Genomic DNA, 25573 nt, shown 5'->3' with positions numbered 1-25573 from the left:
CTTTTGTTGTTGTCTCGTCTCCATCGGGATGAAAGACATCATCGTCCACATCAAATCTCAAGATCCATTACCTATCGTAGCCGTGCATGAACTTCGATCTTATTACCGGTTGTATTCAATCCACGGTTCTCCAACTCCTTTTTCAGTTTCTGGATGCTTAATTCACTTAACTTTGCCACGTCCAAGTTGTATTCGAAATCTTCGGAATGTATTCAACAATTCCTCTTCTGGCACCAACTGTAATGAATTTAGGGAAATTCCGCTTATTCCAAACCTTCTGCTAACGTTCGAATCGCTAAACTGTTGAATAAAACACTCCAATATTCTGGTTTACAAAATGGTATTTATTAGACTACATTGAAAGTACTTCGTAATTAAACTTCACTTTGCAACTGATAGCGTTCTTAAATCAAACTGATTAGTCATGCCTCAGCTTGTGCTGCGTTTATACCCTTCGGTTTCCTCGTTCACCCATTTCTCCTAAGGTCTAGTAATTTCGTGAACTCGATGCTTGTTTACCAGCTATATACACGTATATTTGTAATTTGTATCCATATGCGTGTGTATATGTGAGTACTACTTTTGCTGATGATGACATGCGTTTGTGAGTATCTCTCTGTTGTCTTTTATGTATGTGTGTAGATGATGATTGATTTGTTTACGTACATACTGCTTAGTATCGGCTTAGTGATGGTAGTATCGCTTAGTGATACTAATATTCGTCACAATATATTATTTCATTTTCATGGAAGGTATAAAAACGCGATTGGCATAGCATAATTAAAAAGTCAAACAGTGCCCCAATTTATGTACACATAAAACTGCGTTATGGCACGCTGTGTATCGAGCAGACACTCTCCCAATTTCGTTAAAGAATCCATCTTACAGCAAGAAACAAATTACCCCTGGCGTTTCTCACTTGAAATGTTACATATTATAAACACTCCGCCAAATGTACGACTAAACTATAAGACTGACGCGGATAACGTCGTTCACTTTTACAGACATTTAATTACAAATAAATTGGTACTAAATTCCACTCCTAAGCAAGAGGACGTATAAGTTAATGTTTCCCATTTATTATTACTTGTTTTTATCAAGATTTTGTTTATAGAATATTATTTGTTTATATAAGTGTTTCAGTTTTTTTCCCTGAGGACGGTTACCGCTGAGTAACCGAAATATATCTGATTTTTTTAAGAAAACTGATGTTTTTTTAATTGAACTCAAGCCGGCAAAATAAATATAAATATATTGATTCTTGATATTTAAAACATTGATTTTGTTTCTCAGATTCTTCCAATAACTTATTCTCAACAAGAGTCATTTTGAGATCCTTTTCATCTCGCGCTTCTAGCGCCGTGAACAATGAATCATATGTGCTCGGTAAACTGCTCGAAACCATTGAAATTATCCAAGTTTCCGCAATGTTTTCTTCTAAAGATTGAAGGCGGGGCAAAAGTGGCTTCATTTGGGTGATAACTTTCTCAATATTACCACCAGGTTGTAGCTTTAAATTACATATTGAACGCATCAACTTCACCTTATTGCTCAACGTTGCTTTCTCATGATATTCTCGCAAGACAGCCCAAGCATCATTTGCATACTTACAGCTACTTATCCCAAACATTTCCGTACCTTCAACCACCAACCCAATAATAATTGAAGCATCCGTGTCGCTCGGCTTTCATAAGGCATTTTGAGGTTCAGGAACAGGACCTTCAATGACATCCCAAACCTTTTCCTTCTTCATAATAAGCTGCTTTCTATATTTCCACAGCTCGTAGTTATATCGATACAATTTCGTAATCGCTAATTTTAGATCAGCTGTATCGTAAAGTATCAATATAATTACCGAACAAACAAATTTCAAATTTAAAAAATTTCACAATGCAGGCCCATAACCTATTGCAAAAATATTAACTTGTAATAAAACAGTTCTATATTTGGTATTCAGATTCTATTACAAGAATGAGACAAATTTTTTTATATTATTATTATGATAAAACCTCTGACAATTACAAATTGTAGCTAGATGTTTATAATATACAAAAAGTATATGCAAATGTAAACTAGACGTTAATCAAAAATATTTAACACACACTTTTCCCCTTACTGTTACTCTGCTGCTGTGCGACTGACTTTTGATTTGTTTCATACTTTCCGCAATCCTCATGACTGACCAATTTGAGTTCACTTGTGGAAATCTTTTGGCCTACTAGATCAGCTTTATAAGCTTCTATAACACTCTTGGGTGGTTTGGGGTCTTTTGTATGAACCCAAAGGTATTCTAAATATGGGAAGAGAAAATAATGTTATAAATATGTTTATATGTGACTTTTGAATGACATGTACAATTGTGATTACGTTCGTCCATTTGTTCTGCATTTTTCGAGTTTTATTAAAGGTACAAATGTTTTATTGAACTCTAATCCATTAGGTAGAATTTTGGTTCAGAGAATATGTTGAAGAAGGCTAACGTTAATTTGGAATTTTCAATTAGAATTCTCAAACCCATCACAAACATGGCCGGAATGGCATGGAATCAAGACGATTTTCTTACATGCTTCTTATGTTGTAGTGAAGTTTGAAAATTTTTAAAAAAGTGTTTGGTCTCATAAAATAAACAATGCAGAAAATCAAATTGGGAACTAAATTTTTCCACATCTTTTGAGAATTTTCTGTTCTGTTGCTTCATCAGAAAAATTACCAATTGAAACTGTTGTAATAGTATTGGCGCTACTGGACTTTTCTCTTCTCTGCTATGCTACCGAACGCTTCCACAGTGGACATATTTTTTGAAAAAAATTAAAAAAATATTTTGTTTTGGATTCATCGGCCACTTGAATTTAATTAAATTATTAAAAGAAATAGCGGAAAAAATTTTGTAAAAATTTGTAATTGAAAAAATTAAATTAAAACAAGTAAGGAAGGCTAAGTTCGGGTGTAACCGAACATAACATACTCAGTTGAGAGCTATGGAGACAAAATAAGGAAAATCAATCTGGGGTAACCCTGGAATGTGGTTGTATAACATGTGTATCATATGAAAGGTATTAAAGAGTATTTTAAGAGAGAATAGGCCATAGTTCTATGGATGAACGCCATTTAGGGATATCGCCATAGAGGTAGACCAGGGCTGACTCTAGAATTTGTTTGTACGATATGGGTATCAAATGAAAGGTGTTACTGAGCATTTTAAGAGGAGTGGGCCTTAGGTCTATCGGTGGACGCCTTTTCGAGATGTCCCCATTAAGGTGGACCAGGGGTGATTCTATAATGTGTTTGTACGATATGGGTATCAAATGAAAGCTGTTAATGAGTATTTTGAAAAGGAGCGATCCTTAGTTCCATAGGTGGACGCCGTTTCGAGATATCGCCATAAAGGTGGACCAGGGGTGTCTCTAGAATGTGTTTGTACGATATGGGAATCAAATGAAAGGTGTTACTGAGCATTTTAAGAGGGAGTGGGCATTAGGTCTATAGGTGGACGCCTTTTCGAGATATCGCCATTAGGGTGGGCCAGGGGTGACTCTAGAATGTTTGTACGGTATGGGTATCAAACGAAAGGTGTTACTGAGCATTTTAAGAGGGAGTGGGCATGAGGTCTATAGGTGGACGCCTTTTCGAGATATCGTCATTAGGGTGGGCCAGGGGTGACTCTAGAATGTGTTTGTACGATATGTGCATCAAACGAAAGGTGTTACTGAGCATTTTAAGAGGGAGTGGGCATTAGGTCTATAGGTGGACGCCCTTTCGAGATATCGCCATTAGGGTGGGCCAGGGGTGACTCTAGAATGTTTGTACGATATGGGTATCAAACGAAAGGTGTTACTGAGCATTTTAAGAGGGAGTGGGCATTAGGTCTATAGGTGGACGCCTTTTCGAGATATCGCCATTAGGGTGGGCCAGGGGTGACTCTAGAATGTGTTTGTACGATACGGGTATCAAATGAAAGGTGGTAAGGAGTATTTTAAAAGGGAGTAATCCTTAGTTCTATAGGTGGATGCCTTTTCGAGATATCGCCATAAAGGTGGACCAAGGGTGACTCTAGAATGTTTGTACGATATGGGTATCAAACGAAAGGTGTTACTGAGCATTTTAAGAGGGAGTGGGCATTAGGTATATAGGTGGACGCCTTTTCGAGATATCGCCATTAGGGTGGGCCAGGGTGACTCTAGAATGTGTTTGTACGATATGGGTATCAAACGAAAGGTGGTAATGAGTATTTTAAAAGGGAGTAATCCTTAGTTCTATAGGTGGACGCCTTTTCGAGATGTCGCCATAAAGCTGGACCAAGGGTGACTCTAGAATGTTTGTACGGTATGGGTATCAAACGAAAGGTGTTACTGAGCATTTTAAGAGGGAGTGGGCACTAGGTCCATAGGTGGACGCCTTTTCGAGATATCGCCATTAGGGTGGGCCAGGTGGACTCTAGAATGTGTTTGTACGATATGGGTATCAAATGAAAGGTGGTAATGAGTATTTTAAAAGGGAGTAATCCTTAGTTCTATAGGTGGACGCCTTTTCGAGATATCGCCATTAGGGTGGGCCAGGTGTGACTCTAGAATGTTTGTACGATATGGGTATCAAACGAAAGGTGTTACTGAGCATTTTAAGAGGGAGTGGGCATTAGGTCTATAGGTGGACGCCTTTTCGAGATATCGCCATTAGGGTGGGACAGGGGTGACTCTAGAATGTTTGTACGATATGGGTATCAAACGAAAGGTGTTACTGAGCATTTTAAGAGGGAGTGTACATTAGGTCTATAGGTGGACGCCTTTTCGAGATATCGCCATTAGGGTGGGCCAGGGGTGACTCTAGAATGTTTGTAGGATATGGGTATCAAACGAAAGGTGTTACTGAGCAAATTAAGAGGGAGTGGACATTAGGTCTATAGGTGGACGCCTTTTCGAGATATCGCCATTAGGGTGGGCCAGGGTGACTCTAGAATGTGTTTGTACGATATGGGTATCAAATGAAAGGTGGTAATGAGTATTTTAAAAGGGAGTAATCCTTAGTTCTATAGGTGGATGCCTTTTCGAAATATCGCCATTAGGGTGGGCCAGGTGTGACTCTAGAATGTTTGTACGATATGGGTATCAAACGAAAGTTGTTACTGAGCATTTTAAGAGGGAGTGGGCATTAGGTGTATAGGTGGACGCCTTTTCGAGATATTGCCATTAGGGTGGGCCAGGGGTGACTCTAGAATGTTTGTACGATATGGGTATCAAACGAAAGGTGTTACTGAGCATTTTAAGAGGGAGTGGACACTAGGTCTATAGGTGGACGCCTTTTCGAGATATCGCCATTAGGGTGGGCCAGGGGTTACTCTAGAATGTTTGTACGATATGGGTATCAAACGAAAGGTGTTACTAGCATTTTAAGAGAGAGGGGGCATTAGTTCTATAGGTGGACGCCTTTTCGAGATATCGCCATTAGGGTGGGACAGGGGTGACTCTGGTATGTTTTTGTACGATATGGATATCAAATTAAAGGTATTAATGAGGGTTTTAAAAGCGAGTGGCCCTTAGATGTATATGTGAAGGCGTTCTCGTGATATCCACCAAAATGTGGACCAGGTGATCCAGAAAATCATCTGTCGGGTACTGCTAATTTTTATATATGCAATACCACTAACAGTATTCCTGCCAAGATTCCAAGGGCTGTTGATTTCGACTTGTAGAACTTTTTCATTTTCTTCTACTTAATATGGTAGGTGTCACACCCATTTTACAAAGATTTTTCCAAAGTTATATTTTGCGTCAACAAACCAATCCAGTTACCATGTTTCATCCCTTTTTTCGTATTTGGTATAGAATTATGGCATTTTTTTCATTTTTCGTAATTTTCGATATCGATAAAGTGGGCGTGGTTATGGCCAGATTTCGCCCATTTTTTATACCAAGAAAAAGTGAGCTCAGTTAAGTACGTGGGCTAAGTTTAGTAAAGATATATCAGATTTTGCTCAAGTTATTGTGTTAATGGCCGAGCGGAAGGACAGACGGTGGACTGTGTATAAAAACTGGGCGTGGCTTCCACCGATTTCGCCCATTTTCACAGAGAACAGTTACCGTCGTAGAATCTATGCTCCTACCAAATTTGAGAAGGATTGGTAAATTTTTGTTCGACTTATGGCAATAAAAGTATTCTAAACAAACTAAATGAAAATGGGCGGAGCCACGCCCATTTTGAAATTTTCTTTTATTTTTGTATTTTGTTGCATCATATCATTACTGGAGTTGAATTTTGACTTAATTTACTTATATACAGTAAAGATATTAAATTTTTTGTTAAAATTTGAATTTAAAAAAATTTTTTTTTAAAAAGCGGGCGTGTTCTTAATCCAATTTTGTTAATTTTTATTTAGCACATATAGAGTAATAGTAGTAACGTTCCTGCCAAATTTCATCATGATATCTTCAACGACTGCCAAATTACAGCTTGCAAAACTTTTAAATTACCTTCTTGTAAAAGTGGGTGGGGCCACGCCCGTTGTCCAAAATCTTACTAATTTTCTATTCTGCGTCATAACGTCAACCCATCTACCAAGTTTCGTCGCTTTATCTGTCTTTTGTAATGAGTTATCGCACTTTTTCTGTTTTTCGAAATTTTCGATATCGAAAAAGTGGGCGTGGTTATAGTCCGATATCGTTCATTTTAAATAGCGATCTGAGATGAGTGCTCAGAAACCTACATACCAAATTTCATCAAGATACTTCAAAATTTACTCAAGTTATCGTGTTAACGGACGGACGGACGGACGGACGGACGGACGGACATGGCTCAATCAAATTTTTTTTCGATCCTGATTATTTTGATATATGGAAGTCTATATCTATCTCGATTCCTTTATATATGTACAACCAACCGTTATCCAATCAAACTTAATATACTCTGTGAGCTCTGCTCAACTGAGTATAAAAATAACACAAAAAAAAGTATTTAAATCTAATTAAAAAAGTTTTAAGAAAATTAGCAAATCAATTATTAATATAAAAGTTTTTAATGAATGTAAGAAAGAATTTTTCAAACAATTGGTAAAGAAGTAAAAAAAATTTAAAAATTTGTTAATGAAAAAAAAAAATAGAAAGCATTTTGATAAAACTTGATTTATTTAAAACTAGTACAGAAGTTTGATAAAGAATTCGAAAAACAACTTTTTTATTTAGAACTAGTAAAATAAATAAGCAAAGAAAATTTTTGAAAATAATTAATAAAAAAAACTAAGTATTTTTTTGAAATGGATATAAAAATAAGTAATTAGTAAGAAGAACAAAAAAATTTTAAAAGTAAAGAAGGCTAAGTTCGGGTGAAACCGAACATTACATACTCAGCTGAGGGCCAAATTTCATTAAGATACCTCAAAATTTACGCAAGTTATCGTTTTTCCGGCCAGGCGGACAGAAGGACGGATGGGCATGGCTTAGTAAATTTCTTTTTCAACATAATAATTTTAATATATGGAAGTCAAAATTTACCTCGATTTTTTTATACCGTTACGGAGTACCGTTATGCGAAGAAAATTAATATACATGTGAGCTCTGCTCGTCTGAGTATAATTATAGCTGCGTTGGTTTCGTACATGGTTTATAAGTGATATTTATTTCCATATCACATACGTTTGGGAAATATCGACCAAATTGTAGACCAAGGTTGACGTTTTTTGGAACGATTTTCCTTTAAAAAATAAAAAATAAATGTAAGGCGCGATAACCTCCGAAGAGATCTAAGGCCGAGCTTCTCTTCCAATTTGCGTCGTGCTCCTCTTGATTTTCCCTACAAATTGGCCGGACGGGACCTACATGTTTTATGCCGACTCCGAACGGAATCTGCAAAGCAGATGAGTTTTCACTGAGAGCTTTTCATGGCAGAAATACACCCGGAGTGCTTGCCAAACACTGTCGAGGGGCGACCCCGCTTAGAAAAATTTTCTTCTAATTGAAAAATCTTATTTCTAAAATTTTGATGTTGCTTTGCCCGGGAGTTGAACCCAGGGCATACGGTGTGATAGGCGGAGCACGCTACCATCACACCACGGTGGCCGCCACGATTTTCCTTTATCCTTTATCAAATAAGGGAAAATGGCCATATAGGAAAATGAATCTAGGGTAACCTTGGAATGTGTTGTATGACATGGATATCAAATGAAAGGTATTAAAGAGTATTTTAAAAACGAGTTGGCCTTAGTTATATAGGTCGACTCCTTTTCGAGATATCACCATAAAGATGGATCAGGGGTGACTCTAGAATGTGCTTGTACGATATGGGTATCAAATTAAAGGTATTAATGATGGTTTTAAAAGGGAACTCCCTTGCGAGGGCGTTTTCGAGATATCGAACAAAATGTGGCCCAGGGTGACCCAGAACTTCATTTGTCGCGTACCGCTAATTTGTTTATATATGTAATACCACGAACAGTATTCCTGCCATGATTCCAAGGCGTTTTGATTTCGCCCTGCAAAACTTTTTCATTTTCTTCTAATTAATGTTACCCAGTTTTTTCTAAAGTTATATTTTGCGTTAAAAAACGAATCCAACTGTGTATAAAAACTGGGCGTGGCTTCAACCGATTTCGCCAATTCTCACAGAAAACATTTATCGTCATAGAAGCTATGTCCTTACCAAATTTCACAAGGATTGGTAATTTTTTTTCCTATTATGGCATTAGAAATATTATAGACAAATTAAATGAACTAAATGGGCGGAGCCGCGCCCATCTTGAAATTATCTTTTATTTTTGTATTTTGTGCACCATATCATTACTGGAGTTGAATGTTGACATAATTTACTTATATACTGAAAAGATATTCAATTTTTTGTAAAAAATTTTATTTAAAAAAAAAATATTTTTAAAAAAGTGGGCGTGTTCTCATCCGATTTTGCTAATTTTTATTTAGAACACATATAGTAATAGAACCAATTTTGCTATTTCATCATGATATCTTCAACAACTGCCAAATTACAGCTTGCCAAACTTTTAAATTACCTTCTTTTAAAAGTGGGCGGTGCCACTCCCTTTGTACAAAATTTTACTAATTTTCTATTTTGCGTCATAAGGCCAACCCACCTACCAAGTTTCATCGCTTTATCCGTCTTTGGTAATGAATTATCGCACTTTTCCGGTTTTTCGAAATTTTCGATATCGATAAAGTGGGCGTGGTTATAGTCCGATTTCGTTTATTTTAAATAGCGATCTGAGATGAGTGCCCAGGAACTCACATACCAAATTTCATCAAGATACCTCAAAATTGACTCAAGTTATCGTGTTTATGGACGGACGGACATGGCTAAATAAATTTCTTTTTTCGCCCAGATCATTTTGATATATAGAAGTCCATATCTATCACGATTAATTTATGCCATCACGGGGTACCGTTATGCGAACAAAATTAATATATTCTGGGAGCTCTGCTCAGTTGAGTATAAAAAATTCATAAAAGTTGTGAAAATGTAAGAAAATAGAAAGCTTGATTTCATTAACATTAGTAAAGTATATTGGTAAAAAAAATTCACCGCTCCTATTTATACTTATATCGCTTAAATGATCTTGCAGGCCATTCGCTTCCGGTGACGAACATACATAATAAGGCCTGGTCTGGCGGCGTTCGGACACAGACAAAAATCGAAATGCTTTCTCAAAACAAAAATTACTAACCCCGATGTGTCTTCGAAGCTACATTCTCGCAGAAATAGGTGATAAAATATTCGTCGCAATACGTTAGAATGTTGTATTTAAAGGAGTGTTCTGCAAAATATAAATAAAGGTTATAGTTTAAATTTCTTATAAAGATATGATTATTATAGCTTACCACGTGGTCCATAATATACAACTTGAAATGGTTCGTCCGGAAAGGATGTAAGTTTTCCGGTATTAAACTCTACAGACTCGCTAATAAATGTGAAAAAAATGTGTTAAACTGCTGTGTATATTTTCAAAGTTGCTGTTTACAAGAAGAGTATGTGAAGCTTACGGCGAGCTGAGAGAGGTCGCGAGACGCCTTTGCAGGAGGAAAAAAGCATAGACAGAAAGGCATGAGTGCGAGGAATGAGCTGTTAGTCACTAGGAATGATGCCTGCAAGTTTTAGCCAAAAAAGATTCGACGAAAAACGAAAGGTTCTTAGTCCGGGGTAAAATACTGTCAGAATAAAAACGGTGACATTCTAACCGATGTTCAGAGAGTAATTGGATTATGTAGGGAACACTTCTCTGACCTTTCAAATAGAGACAGCGATGTACTTATCGCCCAAGGAAGATGGTGACCCGCAATCGATAAATTTATGGAATTTATGGTTCCTCCACCCGACTATGACGAAATCAGAATATCAATATGCAGATTAAAAAACTAACAAGACCGCTGGTTCTGATGATTTTCCTGCGGAGGTATTCAAATACGGCGCCGAGAAGTTGGTCAAAAGCGCATATATCAGCCTTTGTGCAAAATACCATCGGATGAGTGCATATCTGACGCTTGGAATCCAAGTGTTCTTTGCCTTGTATACACAAAGTGGGATACTGTAAACTGCAGCTTCAAACCTGGTAAATACCCAATCGACCAGATTTTGAACACAATCTTGGAAACAAGTGGCGAAAAAAGAAATCACTTACATTACCTCCTCGCCGATTTTAAAACCGCCTTCGACAGCTTGAATACGAACAGCCCATATACATCATTTCTACATGTGGTTTCCCGCAAAATTTATACGGCTGTGCATAATGACGTTGATCAACAACTTCAGCTTAGATAGAACCGGGAAGGACAGCTGCTCAAAACTAAACGAAATTTCAGGCAGGGCGGCCCTCTCAGATGGAAAACGATTTAAATTCCTTTGGTGTTAAAATTGGCACCCGTCAGTCAAATGAAGCATCGACTGGAGCAACTTGTTGGACGGGCAAATTCGTTAAATCGGTTGAGCACGAATTAAGTTAGTTAAACATCGAGTTAGTGAATTCCACTTGTAGATTTCATTTGTAGCGACGACGTGTTTTCAAATACCACTAAATTAGACCACGAATATATTCTCCGGAGATCTGACCAAACAGAGAACAAAATACGCCGAAAAAAGTTCTGAACCCTTAAAGCATGTAGGGACAATATGATTTAATCTCATCGTCCTCAATTCAGCTTCCACACGAAGAGGTTTTGAGTATGCGTCAGATTCCTAATCAATATTTTCGGAACCCTAATCACCAGGGCTGCATAAGTCTTGTTGAGAATAATCATTCCGGCAGACGAGCTCTCCAGCCCTGTGTTTACTTGGCTGATTTGTGGTTTAATTATTAACTTTACAAGAAATTTACCCCTGTTGTTGTAGCAGTGCTTCGACCCATCCAATAGGTGTGACTGATCACAAATTATCATCAATATCCTCTAGCGGTAGTCCAAGGAAACTTGTTGTTTCAACAGGGGTGGACCATAATGAGAGTGGTGTTACAGGCGTTGGTTCCACAATGCAGTTGAAGAGATGGTTGGTGTCATGTGTCCCCACATTACAAGCAGGAAATATGTTTTGTATGTCGGGGTAGATTCTGGATAGGTAAGAGTTTAACCAGTTACAATATTCAGATCGAAGTTGAGCTAGAGTGACTCTCGTTTCCCTAGGGAGTGTGCGTTCCTCTTCTGCTAGTTTTGGGTATTGTTCTATGAGTATATGATTCACCGAACAATTCCTGGCATAGAGGTCTGACGCCTGTTTGTGGAGTTCATACGGCTGTGTTCTCAGGTGCCGTATTTTCTCATAATGCTTACGGAGATTACTCGTTAAGCCCCTGGGCGGTGTTGACTCATCAATCAGATGCCTGTTGGGATGCCCAGGTTTCTGGGTATTCAACAGGAACTGTTTGGTTATCATTTCATTTCTCTCCTTATTGGGGTGTATTCTTGCCTCATTATGTAAATGGTATTCTGGGGACATAAGAAGACAACCCGTGGCGGTTTTATTCTCCTAAGTTAGCTGGTTTCCCAGGCTTTTGTAGCGGGACCACCTTGGCCATTTTCCATTTTTCGGGGATGACCAAGGTGGAAAGGGACAGGTTGGAATTTACTCCTAACCAGCATGTCTAGTAGACTGGGTCGATTTATTAACCGATATCGCGCCATCGATTTTTCGATAGGATTTGGGCTCAGGAAAAAAAGTTCCACCACACAATCCCAAAAAAAAAAAACAATTTTCGAGCCTGCAAAAAATGGCGAAAGGGTGAATTTTTCGACCAAAACACTCCCCAAAACCCAAAAAATATTGATTTTTTTTTTTCAAAAAACTGTTATCGCCAACGTTTGTGTTTTGGGGAGTGTTTTGGTCGAAAAATTCAGCCTTTCGCCACTTTTTTTGCAGGCTCGAAAATTATTTTTTTGGGAATACGTAGTGGAACTTTTTTGGCGGAATGGCGGAAAATGGTGCCAATCAAGTAATTGATGTATTTTAGAAAAATTGTCCATCATTCCTTGTCAAATTTGATTTAAATACGAGCCGGATTCGGTGTTGTGCCATCTTCAGTGTTATTTTTTGAGAACAAAATGGGAAACAAATATTTTACCTATGCACTTGGAATTTGCAAAAAGTTTCTTTTGACACACAAGTCTTCCCTTTTACACCCTGTCCAAAAATCAACAACACAAAAGACAACGTAACTTTCACTTAAAACCAAAAAGCTTCACCTGCAATTAAAAATACTTACTCTTTATTACTTATTCTGAAGTTTGTTACTGTATGAACATTGTCAGATCCACGAGTGTAATCAATTTTACAGCAGCGGTAATTCTCATCGTGCCTGAAGGTATACCTACTATGCACATACCAGCTACTTTGGAACTGTAAATAATTAAAACATAAGCTTTTAATATGGTGTTAAAATCTATGCATTGTACAGTAGTATAAAATTGGCATAGCTTTATAGAGCTGACACTTAATGTATATAAGTATATAGACCTGAAATGCTGACTCCGTCCTTGACACATATTTTTTATCTGTTCGACACGAACCTGATCTCCGAACTTGTCCGGCCACCAAACATGATGATGTCAAAAAAAATAAAATTGACAAAGGAGCACTGAAAAAAAGTGAAATTAATTAAAAAATAATATTATATTGTTAAAAGAAACTTGGGTGGGCTGAGGATAATATTTTATTGCATTTTATTTTATTTTGCTATTGCTTTATATTTTTTACAATTGTTTTTGTTTTATCGGCCTATTGATAAATGATTCTTTTTTATTTCATTTTATTTTCATATTATCTATTTTTCTATTTTGTCTCGGCGATTGTCTTGAGCTTTGCGCCAGACTCCGATAAACTTCTAACAAAAATAAAGGAATAGTCGATTTTTCTGTAGTTCACGTAGATAATAGCTTAGGTTGAATAACCACCCAATGTAATGGCCTACCACATCGAAGATCCTGTGGTTAAGGGCAGTAAAAGGCAGCTTCAAAATCTTTAAAAATGGTGATTATTCTAGAAACAATCGGTGCAACCCTTTAGCAGGAATTTGGCATTTCTGCCATGAAAATCTTCTCAGCGAAAATTCATCTGCTTGCGAATGCCTTTCGAAGTCGGCATAAGGCATGTAGGGAAGGGTCCGCCAACTTGTATACAAAATTTTAAAAGCACGACGCAGACACGAAGTAAAGCTGGGAGGCATGTCACGCATTATTATACCTAGCTGTACTGGTAGACAGGGTATTATAACTTTGATTGGATAACGGTTGGTTGTACAGGTATAAATGAATCGAGATAGATATAGATTTCCATATATCAAAATCATCAGTATGGAAAAAAAATTTGATTGAGCCATTTCCCTCCGTCCGCCTGTCCGTTAACACGATAACTATAGTAAATATTGAGATATCCTCACCAAATTTAGTACACGAGCTTATCTGGAACCAGAATAGATTGGTATTGAAAATTAGCGAAACTACGCCCACTCTTTATATATATAACATTTTGGAAAACACATAAAACCTGATTATTTTGTAAATAAAACACATAGAATGTTGAAATTTGACGTGTGGACTGATATTGAGACAATTGAAAATAATTTAAAAAATTTTTTTTAAATAGGCATTGCACCGCCCACTTGCGATAAAGTAAATTTTTCAAATATTATTAATCATAAATCAAAACCCGTTAAACCTATCGTAATAAAATTCGGCAGAGATGTTGCATTTTTTATAGGGAATACTTTGAAGAAAAATTAACGAAATCGGTTAAGGATCACACCCACTTTTATATAAAAGATTTTTAAAAGGGTCGTGGACGAATAAAAGAAGCTATATCTTTGCAAAAAAGAGTTTATATCAATGGTATTTCATTTCCCAAGTGGATTTATAACAATAAATAGGAAAAATTTAAAGTTTAAAAAATGGGCGTGGTACCTTCCCTTTTACGACTAAGCACTTTTCTATGTTTCGGGAGCCATAACTCGAAGACAAATTAGTTCAGAAGAGAATCATATGCATATGCATTATTGCGCAGCCTTGTAACACTATTAAGCACGCAAAACAAGCAACAACAACATTTCAAGTGTACAGCTGGGTATGGAATGTTCGGTTTCACCCGAACTTAGACTTACTTACTTGTTATACCTTTCATAAACATGAAATGGTATATTAGCTTTGGTCCGATGTTTGTAACGTTGGGAAATATAGAAAATAGACTCACCATTAAGTATACCGAATTGATCAGGGCAATGAACTGAGTTGATATAGCCATGTCCGTCTGTCCGTCCGTCCGTCTGTCTGTTTGAACGCAAACTAGTCCCTCAAATTTTGAAATATCTCAATGAAATTTGGCAAAAGGATGTATTTTTGTATTATATTAGACATTTGTCGCATCCAGTAGGATCGGACCACTATAACATATATCTCCCATACAACCGATCGTTCAGATAAGACGATTTTGGTCATTCCTGCCGCAATTTATAATGTATAAACGTGAAACTCGGTGATACATATTCTAATATATCATTGAAGATATCCTGAAAAAATCACTTTGATCGGAGCTATATATAGTTATATCCCGTACAACCGATCGTTCAGATAGAAAGGTTTTTGGCAATTTCTCCCTTAATTTAGAAAGTATAAACGTGAAACTCTGTGATATATATTTCAATATATCATAGAAGATTTTCTGAAAAAATTACTTTGATCGGAGCTATATATAGTATACTAGAAGACCCGGCGATGTTGTCCTGCCCTAAATTTGGCCTATCTGCATACATTTTAATAAGCTTTTCCGTCTGACTCTGCCCTTCCCCCTCTTCACTTTTTCCTAATCATTTTATTCACTCCTCCCTCGGTCTTTTTCTCTTCATCTATCACCATCTTCGTTTCATTCTATCTCTATCTCAATCTCTTTCTCCTTCTCTCTTTTCTCTTCTCTCAATTTCTTCTCATGTCTGCATACCTTATTGCCTGTCCCAGAGGGTGGTATGTATTTTATCCCAGTCCCAGTCCCACTCCGAGTCTCAGTTGCAGTCCTAGTCCTAATCTCAGTCCCAGTCCGTCTCTGGATAATATATTACTCTGTACTAAAGCACTCATCCACAGCTTTCATTTGATATCCATATTGTATAAACACTGTATAGGCATTCACTGGCCCACGTTTTGGCCTATATCTCGAGACCCTAATCACCCAGGTGTATGAAAACTACACAACTAAAGACTCTCCTGAATTAAAAAAATGCCATAGTACCTCTAAATCCCATTTGCAATAAAGTAATATTCCAACTATAAACTGAGACATGACCTATCCTATCTCTCAAGTTTGTTCAAACTACACACGGGGTGCAAAACAAATTCAAAATCGGTTCAGTAGTTTAGGAGTCCATCGCGCCCCAAAATTTTGTGACACGTGTTTTTTATATATTAAGATATCCCGTACAACCAATCGTTCAGATAAGGGGGTTTTTTGCCATTTTTTATTTTATATTTATCTTAAAAATCGTTTAGGTATGTACATCTGTTCACTATATATTTCTTATCTTATACATCCGATTATTTGGAGATTATGAACGGGATAAGATTACTGTTCAGCTCCATTCATGAAAGGTATGAAGTTTTCGGCACAGCCGAAGACAGTCCCGTCCTTACTTGTTTTTATTTATTTTTGCAACCACAAACACATAAAAGCAACTTGATTTACATACATAATCCCTAAACTATTTCTTCAAAAAGTATATCTGTTTTCCGAATTTGGTAAAGTATTAACTCGTTTGAATGTTTGTCTGATAATTTTGATGTTTGTTTATTTAATAAACAAAAATTGCCTAACATATTTGGGTAACTCATTATGTGTATATCGTTTTTCTTATCAATGGTATACGTTTGAAGCGAGCTACCATCTAAAATTATTCGAGCATTTCATGCAAATTTCTTAAATTTTGCCGATTTTCGAACTGATCTCATTATCAATTTTAAATGTCTAAATATTTTTAATATATCGCACCTCAACGTTCCAAAGAAGAAAATTTAAAATTAGTACCAACTTAAAAAAAAAGCTGTAACGTAGCGTTACAATAGACGACTCCCACTGTAACTATTTTTCGCTAACGCCTGAGACCACCACTGGAAACCTTTTCCGAGGCCTTATAACCACCCGATCCTTTTCCCCTCCGGCCGTAGACCGACTTAGCAGCTCAAGGGGGTTACCGCTGTACCGCCAGGGTGCACTTCCCCTCAGCCGATGGATCGGCCTACGTAGTTCACACTGGTACAACTCCATGCTGCGACTGGTACAACACTTACATTCAAATTTCCTTTGCGTTTGCCCTGAGCCCTCGCACCAAGAAATAATGTAAAGCGTGTGAAACGAGAAATAGTTAGATCGGTTGTGAAATAAATGAATTCAAGATTTTAGCGTGGGTTTTGGCTGCGCACTGCTTTATCGATTTGGAGGTAGTAACATGACCTAATGGAATCGCTTTTGACCCCAACTCTCCAGCGGGTCAACTTGAGGCAGTTTTTGATGGCATTCCTTTTGACCTAACTTAAACCAATGATAAGTTTTTCAAACACTCCATCGCCTAAATCTACTCGAAGGCAAATCGTGCCAAGTATTCATTTTTTCATTATTGTGTCAACGCTATAAACTGTATTCATTTTCATAAGTTACTGCTTCCATTAGATCAAAATTGCTGACATCAAAACTCCCCAAAATTGATCCGCTATTTATTAATGGTCAAAGGAGTTTCCATTATGTTCGATATTTGAATGAAAGTCGATAAAACAGTGTGTGATGAAAACCCAAGCTAAAATTTTGTGCATTTATTTACAAACCCGTTTCACAATTTCCATTTGTTTCCCAGTTTCCCTTTGTTTCACAGCTTCGCTTTGTTTCACATGCTGATATCATTTTGATATACGATGCTATTTGATTTACTACTCACACATCTTCACGCTGCCGTTCCCGTTAGCCCGATGATGTTTATTTTATAACTTTTACACCCTGTTATACCCAGCTGTTCTTGTACACAAAGTATTTATAACTTTGATTGGATAACGGTTGGTTGTACAGGTATACAGGAATCGAGATAAATATAAACTTCCATATATCATAATCATCAGTATCGAAAAAAATTTGATTGAACCATGTCCGACCGTCCGTTAACACGATAACTTGAGTAAATATTGAGATATCTTCACCAAATTTGGTACACGCGCTTACTTGGACCCAGGATAGATTGGTAATGAAAATGAGCGAAATCGGATGATAACCACGCCCACTTTTAATACATATAACATTTTGGAAAACACATAAGACCTGATTATTTTGTAAATAATACACCTATAATGATGAAATTTGGCGTGTGGACTTATATTGGGAATCTTGATAAAATTTGAAGAAATTTTTTAAAACGGGCGTGGCACCGCCCACTTGTGATAAAACCAATTTTACAAATATTACTAATCATAAATCAAAAATCGTTAAACTTATCGTAACAAAATTCGGCAGAGAAGTTGCCCTTACTATAATGAATGCTTTGAAGAAAAGATAACGAAATCGGTTAAGGACCACACCCACTTGTATACAAAAGATTTTTAACCCTTTTGGACGAATAAACTAAGCTATATTTTTGCAAAAAAGAGCTTTATGTCAATGGTATTTCATTTCCCAAGTGGATTTATAACAATAAATAGGAAAAACTTCAAATTTTAAAAAATGGGCGTGGCAACGCCCCTTTTTTGTCTAAGCAATTTTCTATGTTTCGGGAGCCATAACTCGAAGAAAAATTAATGTATCGTAATCAAAAAAAAATTTTTTTATTTTACTGATCTTTCCCTATGGCATGAAATATTTCTAGAAACATGTAAGGAAGGCTAAGTTCGGGTGTAGCCGAACATTACATACTCAGCTGAGAGCTTTGGAGACAAAGTAAGGGAAAATCACAAGGTAGGAAAATGAACCTGGGGTAACCATGGAATGTGTTTGTACGATATGGGTATCAAAGGAAAGGTGTTAATGAGTATTTTAAAAGGGAGTGGCCCTTAGTTGTATATGTGAAGGCGTTTTCGAGATATCGACAAAAATATGCACCAGGGTGACCCAGAACATCATCTGTCGGGTGCCGCTAATTTTTTTAAATATGTAATACCACGAACAGTAATCCTACCAAGATTCCAAGGGCTTTTGATTTCGCCAGGCTGAACTTTTTCATTTTCTTCTACTTAATATGGTAGGTGTCACACCCATTTTACAAAGATTTTTTAAAGTTATATTTTGCGTCAATAAACCAATCCAATTACCATGTTTCATCCCCTTTTTCATATTTGGTATAGAATTATGGCATTTTTTTCATTTTTCGTAATTTTCGATATCGGAAAAGTGGGCGTGGTCATAGTCGGATTTTACCAATTTTTTATACCAAGATAAAGTGAGTTCAGATAAGTACGTGAACTAAGTTTTGTTAAGATGTATCGATTTTTGCTCAAGTTATTATGTTAACGGCCGAGCTGAAGGACAGATGGTCGACTGTGTATAAAAACTGGGCGTGGCTTCAACCGATTTCGCCCATTTTCACAGAAACCAGTTACCGCCATAGAAGCTATGCTCTTACCTAATTTCACAAGGGTTGGTAAATTTTTGTTCGACTTTTAATCCCATTTAAAAGTATTCTAGACAAATTAAATGAAAAAGGGCGGAGCCACTCCCATTTTGAAATTTTCTCTCATTTTTGTATTTTGTTGCCCCATATCATTACTGGAGTTGAATGCTGACATAGTTTACTTACATACTGTAAAGATATTCAATTTTTTGTTAAAATTTGACTTTTAAAAAAATGTTTTTTTTAAATAGTGGGCGTGTTTGTCATCCGATTTTGCTAATTTTTATTTAGCACACATGTAGTAGTAGGGGTAATGCTCCTGCCAAATTTCATCATGATATCTTCAACGACTGCCGAATTACAGCTTGCAAAACTTTGAAATTACCTTCTTTTAAAAGTGGGCGGTGCCACGCGCGTTGTCCAAAATTTTTCTAATTTTCTATTCTGCATCATAATGTCAACCTACCTACTAAATTTCATCGCTTTATCCGTCGTTTCTTTTCGGTTTTTTCGAAATTTTCGATATTGAAAAAGTGCGCGTGGTTATAGTCCGACTTCGTTCATCTTAAATAGCGATCTGAGATGAGTGCCCAGGAACTTAAATACAAAATTTCATCAAGATACCTCAAATATACTCAAGTTATCGTGTTAACGGACAGACGGACGGACGCACCGACATGGCTAAATAAATTTCTTTTTTCGCCCAGATCATTTTGATATATAGACGAGATCAATTAACGACCACACCTACTTTTATATAAAAGATTTTTAAAAGGGCCGTAGACGAAAATAGCTTTGTGTCACTAGAATTTTACTTTCTAAATTGAATTATAACCTTAAATTGGAAAACACTAAATTTTTCGAAAATGATTGTGGCACCGCCCCTTTTTTGTCTAAGCAATTTTCTATGTTTAGGGAGCAATAACTCGAAGAAAAAGTTACATATCGTAACAAACTCATATTTTCCTTATAGCAGGAAATATTTCTAATAAAAACGGCTAAGATTGGTTAAGAACCACGCTCACTTTTATATAAATGACTTTAAAACGGGTCGTAGTCAAAAATAATAAGTTAAATCTTAGCGCAAAATAGTTTTGTACCGATCGTGTTTTGTGCCATTATAACAAGAAATGGGAAAAAATCAAATCTTGAAAAATGAGCGTGGCACTGCCCCTTTTATTACAATGCTTTTCCGCACGTTTCTGAAGCCATAATTTGACATAAAATTTGGTGTTTAACAGGAAATATTTACAGTAAAAATGGACTAAATCCGTTAAAAGAAGGCTCTTTTATATAAAAGATTTTGTAAAAGTGCGTAGATGCATGTAGTAAGCTACTTCTAGTAAAAGTTGGAATAATTCGTTAATAACCCTGCATTTTTTTGTAACAACGCTTTTTAGTAAAATGGCACTTATGTGTTTATGTTTATTGTTCTGTTATGTCTTTATTTTAAAATAAACAGTTGAGTAATCCCAATAGCTGAAGGAAAACTGCATTATTCCCCGCTCAAGGTCATTGGTGTTAGCCTCTGTATCCTTTTTGCTTCTCTTAGACGAAAATTAATTCAGAATAGAAACATATGTATATATATTATTGCATGTAACACATATTGTATGTAACACTATTAAGCACATAAAACAAACAACAGCGCATTTCAAGTGTACCTACAGCTGGGTATGTAATGCTCGATTTCACCCGAACTTAGACTTCCTTACTTGTTAGACATGGTTTAGTAGTCATACGAAACAGATAAACACGAAGTTTGGGTTTGGTGGACACGTAGTATGTATATTGAAAAAAATGCGAAGATTTTATTTAATTTCCAAATTTTAATAAGTCACATTTTTTGTATTTAAAACTTTTGATTTGATCGACTGATGTATAATAAACGAAGCACTTGTAAGAATGCCATCTGTGGAGTTAGGCGCTTTTGATATGTGTCGTCTAATATATTAAGACAGAGAAAACAGTTGTATTATATTTATGTTGTCTGTTGAAGATACTTGGAAATAAAGTTAAGACTATTATTACTTATTCGATACGACATTTTTGAAAAAATTCCGGTAAATTATTTATGAAATGAGTTTATATCGCCGTAATAACTGCAAACCGTATCTAATTAGTTACTTCCTGGTGATACACAATAAATTTATGCAATAGTTGCTGGTATGGCAACTTCGAAAAGGCATACATAGATATGTTTTTCAACCGACTGCAGAAATAAACTACCGATTTGATAACTTTGTAATTTTTTTAACTTTGTTTGAGTGTGAGCGCATTGAATGTAGCCAGTAGCCTCTCAGTAGGTACTGCAAATTTTAAAACAGATTACTCGGGCTCAGTTAGATTATGTTAGGTTGAACTGGCTGGTCCGCGAAGAAATCGATTGACTTAATTAGTCCAAAGTGTTATCATAGCGTTTGTTTAAAGAAAACTGAAAACCCCAATTTAAATACAGGACCTTTCTTACAAAATAACTCCGTTCTTTTGGTAATGCTTTCTAGGACCTATGCCACTAGCTGTTCGATGTCTTTAAACACAGGAAAAAGTACAAAAACACGATGTGTATGTTGTGTGTATGTAGTTTACTAATATAACGATTTGACCCTTAAATATCTTTATATATATATTTACAACATTATTGCTTTTTCAATTAATCTGAAAGGATAACATTAATTTAGTTACTTACATAAAAGACTGACGCTTGAACATTTTGTATAGTATTATTTTGAAGAGTACACACGCAAATATCACTTACTTCTTCGACACTAAAACTGACAATGTGATATTAACAAATTTCACGCCTTTTATACTTGTACTCTATACCGATTTGTTCACCGAAAGTTCCACACACACACAAAACACATTATACAATTCCAAATAAAAAAAACAAAAACAGTAAGTAACCTAAGTTCGGGTAGAATTGTAGACACCCTACAGAAAAAATTAGAGACAGTCACGCAAAGCGACAGTTTCGCCATACAGGTTTAGGTCCCTCACTTTTTTCTAAGATATAGAAATTTTCATTTTCTACATACTCGCGTCTCTGTTATGTGCATTTCCTAACACAGTGTAACCAAAAGTAAATACTATTTTCACACAGACGGCTTATTGAATAATAAAGGCAGTTTACTACATTAAGACGCTTATTGAGCTCAATCTTCCCTACAAAATTCGAATCTATAATTATTTCATTAGTAGCTAATCGAATGCCCAATGAAGTCAAAAGCACAATGCAACTCTGTTGGCAGCGTTCCCCTTCTTAGTTTTTGGTGTGTTCAGTGCTTAAAAATGTCATTTGTCAAAGTAAATGTCATTGTCTGCATGGCGGAACGATACAAGGTGGCCGCATCGAACAGCTGATTATAACCTTTTTTTATTTGATTTGATACATCAACTACTATTGTGACATTTGTCCATCGAATTTACAAGTACATGGAATTTTGCTTGTTTGTAGGTATGTCACCATGCTGCCACCTTGTATCGTTCCGCCATTTCATCCTTCATACTAATCGAGCAGTTACTTCTGTGTGAAAGCAAAAAAATTACGATTTCATTAGAAGGTGAAATGAGATCATTAAGTGTCTGTGTGAAAACAGTATAAGCTCCTTGGCCAATTTTCGTGTATTCACAAAAGATGTTTTGTTCTACACAATTGTCCTACTTATCAATTTAACCCTTTATTGGTCACCCTGTGTTGGTGAAAACTTAAGTGTCAAATGAATCTATCTGATAGTTAGCTATACTCCAGATAAAATTGAACTTAACTGGAGATGGTAAAACTGCCCTTCATGACTACATCCGAACTGGTGCTAATCGGATGCATAATGAGAGAGTCGATAGCCACACTTGTATCAACAACGCTGAAGTCTAAGCAATATGGATTTAAAATAATTAATAAAAGTTTGCTACTATTTCAGAACCACCTATGACTGAACCAAATAGGAACACTTTAAAAAGGTCTACACTGAACTTGCCCTTTGAACGCATCGTTAAATTATTCAATCACCGGTGGTTTGAAATAGTCGCAGTCTTTGATTAATTTATTTAAATATATATACCTTGCTCGAACCTAGCGCTATCGGTAGAAGTGTCAGTACTAAGTATCACGCTCTTCATCCGATTAGTACCCGTTCAGCACTGGGTATTTCTGCTGGGTATTCATAATCGAAATCATGTCCCTAGCTATATGACTCTTGGAATTGCTCTTTGTTCTAAAACTTTTTGATTTTTATAATTCAATAACACACAATACTATTTTCGTTTTCTTAAAATGCTTTGAAAACGCAATTATAAGCTTCAAAAATAAATGATTTACCTTTAGTAGGCACGTATTGCTTAATTTATCTCATTCGTACACTTTTTTGCGTATATTGATAGTGAGCCAAGCTAGCGGAACATAAAAAGTTCCAGAAAGTGAAAAACTCAATTTTCACCTATTTTCCCACGCCCATATAATTATACCTTCAAATTATATCGGAAATGTCTATGTCAAGTTGCTAAGCTTTCAAATTCAAATAACCGTTTTAAAATCGGAGCATTTTGTGCGAAGTGATGGGCGTACAATGACATTTAGCGGCTTTATTTTATAAGATTAATAGCTATAGATTATAGATCATTTATTAAAATCTTGAATTTTGAAGAATACGGAATTGGTCTAAGACATATGTAAAGTGAAATTTTTAAAAGTTAAGCCATGGCGAAAGCAATGAAGTGACGGCAGTGTCAAGTTTAAGTGAGTTCGCTTTTCCGCTGTGCAACTGAATTTGGCAAAAACTGTAATGCTTGGTCATGATGTCAATAAAAACGGTTTGTCATACAACGTCAACTGGTTTGCCGTCCATTTTGACTACAAATTGACAACTAAGTTTATCAGTAAATGAAAAAGAAAATTGGCCATTTAACATTAAAATTTGATTTGCTAACATGTTGGAATTTTATTTTCGTTTGCCGACTGGCGTCCCACCAATATAAATATGACACATCGTATAAAACAACGGAAAATAATGAAATGGGTTGTCAAATAAATGAGCACAAATTTTTAGCGTGGATTTTCACCATGAACTTCTTTATCGACTTTGAATCAGTAATGTGACAGAATGAAACGCCTTTGACCCCAACTGACCTCAGGGTCAGCTTGAGGCAGTTTTGATATCAGTCATTTATGATATGTTTGTTTTGATTTGTTGTTCCAATGTTTTTTTATTGTTTTGTTTCCACTTCAATTTTCAGGAAATTTTCAGCGCATTTAACACGTAAAACATTTTTATTTGGTGAAAAGTAATACTTCTCTTAATTTATTTATTTAATTAATTTCATAAATATATGCATATGCACTACCGCAATGACACAAATCATATTTCTGTGTCAGCCACGAAACAATGCAAGATTGCGGATAGTCCATACGAATGTGTGTTGTCAGCGAAGCTAATGTATCTATTTCATTCGTACAGTAAAGGGTTTAGTTATAAACATGAAAGGGATCAGTAGAAGGATACAAAAAAATAAGAGAATGTGCCGAAACCCTTTCAACTTTAGTCACTTACCTTAAAACTTTTTTTTTTTTGCTATGGGTTCATTGGGAAATATTTTGTTATTTTTAAATTATTATTTTTCTAGTTTTTCCATTTGTTTATACAAACCAAACAAAGCACATTAATTAAGGTTTCAATTATGAAATTTATTTGGCAAAAAAAAAAAAACAGTTTTTAAGATATTTTTCACCTGTTCAAAAGTACACAAAGAAGTATTTCTTGGAAATTTAAACTTCGAGATTTAGTGGCGGATGGAATAATACTTTCAGATTAATTTCGAATTGATTGAAACACGTTTTATTCTTTTGGTTGCCTCTCCGGAAGTTCCCCATTTCGTCTTTATTCATTATTCTTCATACATACATAGTTGCATTTACATGGATGTCTTCATTGTATTACTTAAGAACTACGAAATGTTGCATTTACAGCTTTACAACTCGGCCAAACCTAATAAGGAGCGACCTCCATCATAAATAACGCAAATAACTAGCCAATCTTCAGAGGATAACATTCTGGTTCGTCGACACACTCCTCAGGTATTTGTCGGCATTCACGGATTCGGTGGACCTCAATGACGCCGCCATAAGGCAGCTAAGTCAAGTGGCAATTGTTCTTTGTCTCTTACGACATACATATCGTTTCCTAGAATTTTATGTATCACATAAGGACCCTTATAGCATGGTACATACTTTTTATTACTCCGTAATACAGTAGTATCGACATTTCTCACGGTAACTTAGTCGCCTACTTTGCATATCTTAGTCCTAGAATGACCCTTACCGTGCGGCTCGGCTTCGTATTCTTATAATCAAGTCAGCTTTATTACGACCACCGCGGCCACCGTGGTGTGATGGTAGCGTGCTCCGCCTACCACACCGTATGCCCTGGGATCGCACCCCGGACAAAGCAACATCAAAATTTTAGAAATAAGGTTTTTAAATTAGAAGAAAATTTTTCTAAGCGGGGTCGCCCCTCGGCAGTGTTTGGCAAGCGCTCCGGG

The 25573-nt window shown here is 36.2% G+C and overlaps 2 protein-coding genes across 8 annotated transcripts in view; one reads left to right on the top strand and one right to left on the bottom strand.

The window, feature by feature from the left end:
• The window catches only part of LOC137241060 (P protein-like), a 408891-nt gene that overhangs the window by 206102 nt on the left and 177216 nt on the right, over positions 1-25573 (top strand). The window lies entirely within an intron of this gene.
• LOC137241058 (uncharacterized) lies at positions 1925-21823 on the bottom strand. The gene is made up of 6 exons (XM_067768228.1): positions 21729-21823; positions 12931-13051; positions 12680-12813; positions 9813-9892; positions 9659-9748; positions 1925-2290 (listed from the first exon to the last, which is right to left on the bottom strand). The coding sequence occupies exons 1-6, from the start codon at positions 21749-21751 to the stop codon at positions 2094-2096; spliced, it is 645 nt and encodes a 214-aa protein (XP_067624329.1). The 5' UTR covers positions 21752-21823; the 3' UTR covers positions 1925-2093.

Source organism: Eurosta solidaginis, chromosome 2 (genome assembly GCF_040869045.1).
Source record: "Eurosta solidaginis isolate ZX-2024a chromosome 2, ASM4086904v1, whole genome shotgun sequence".
Classification (NCBI taxonomy): Eukaryota; Metazoa; Arthropoda; class Insecta; order Diptera; family Tephritidae; genus Eurosta; species Eurosta solidaginis.
This window is presented reverse-complemented; position numbering and strand designations above follow the sequence as displayed.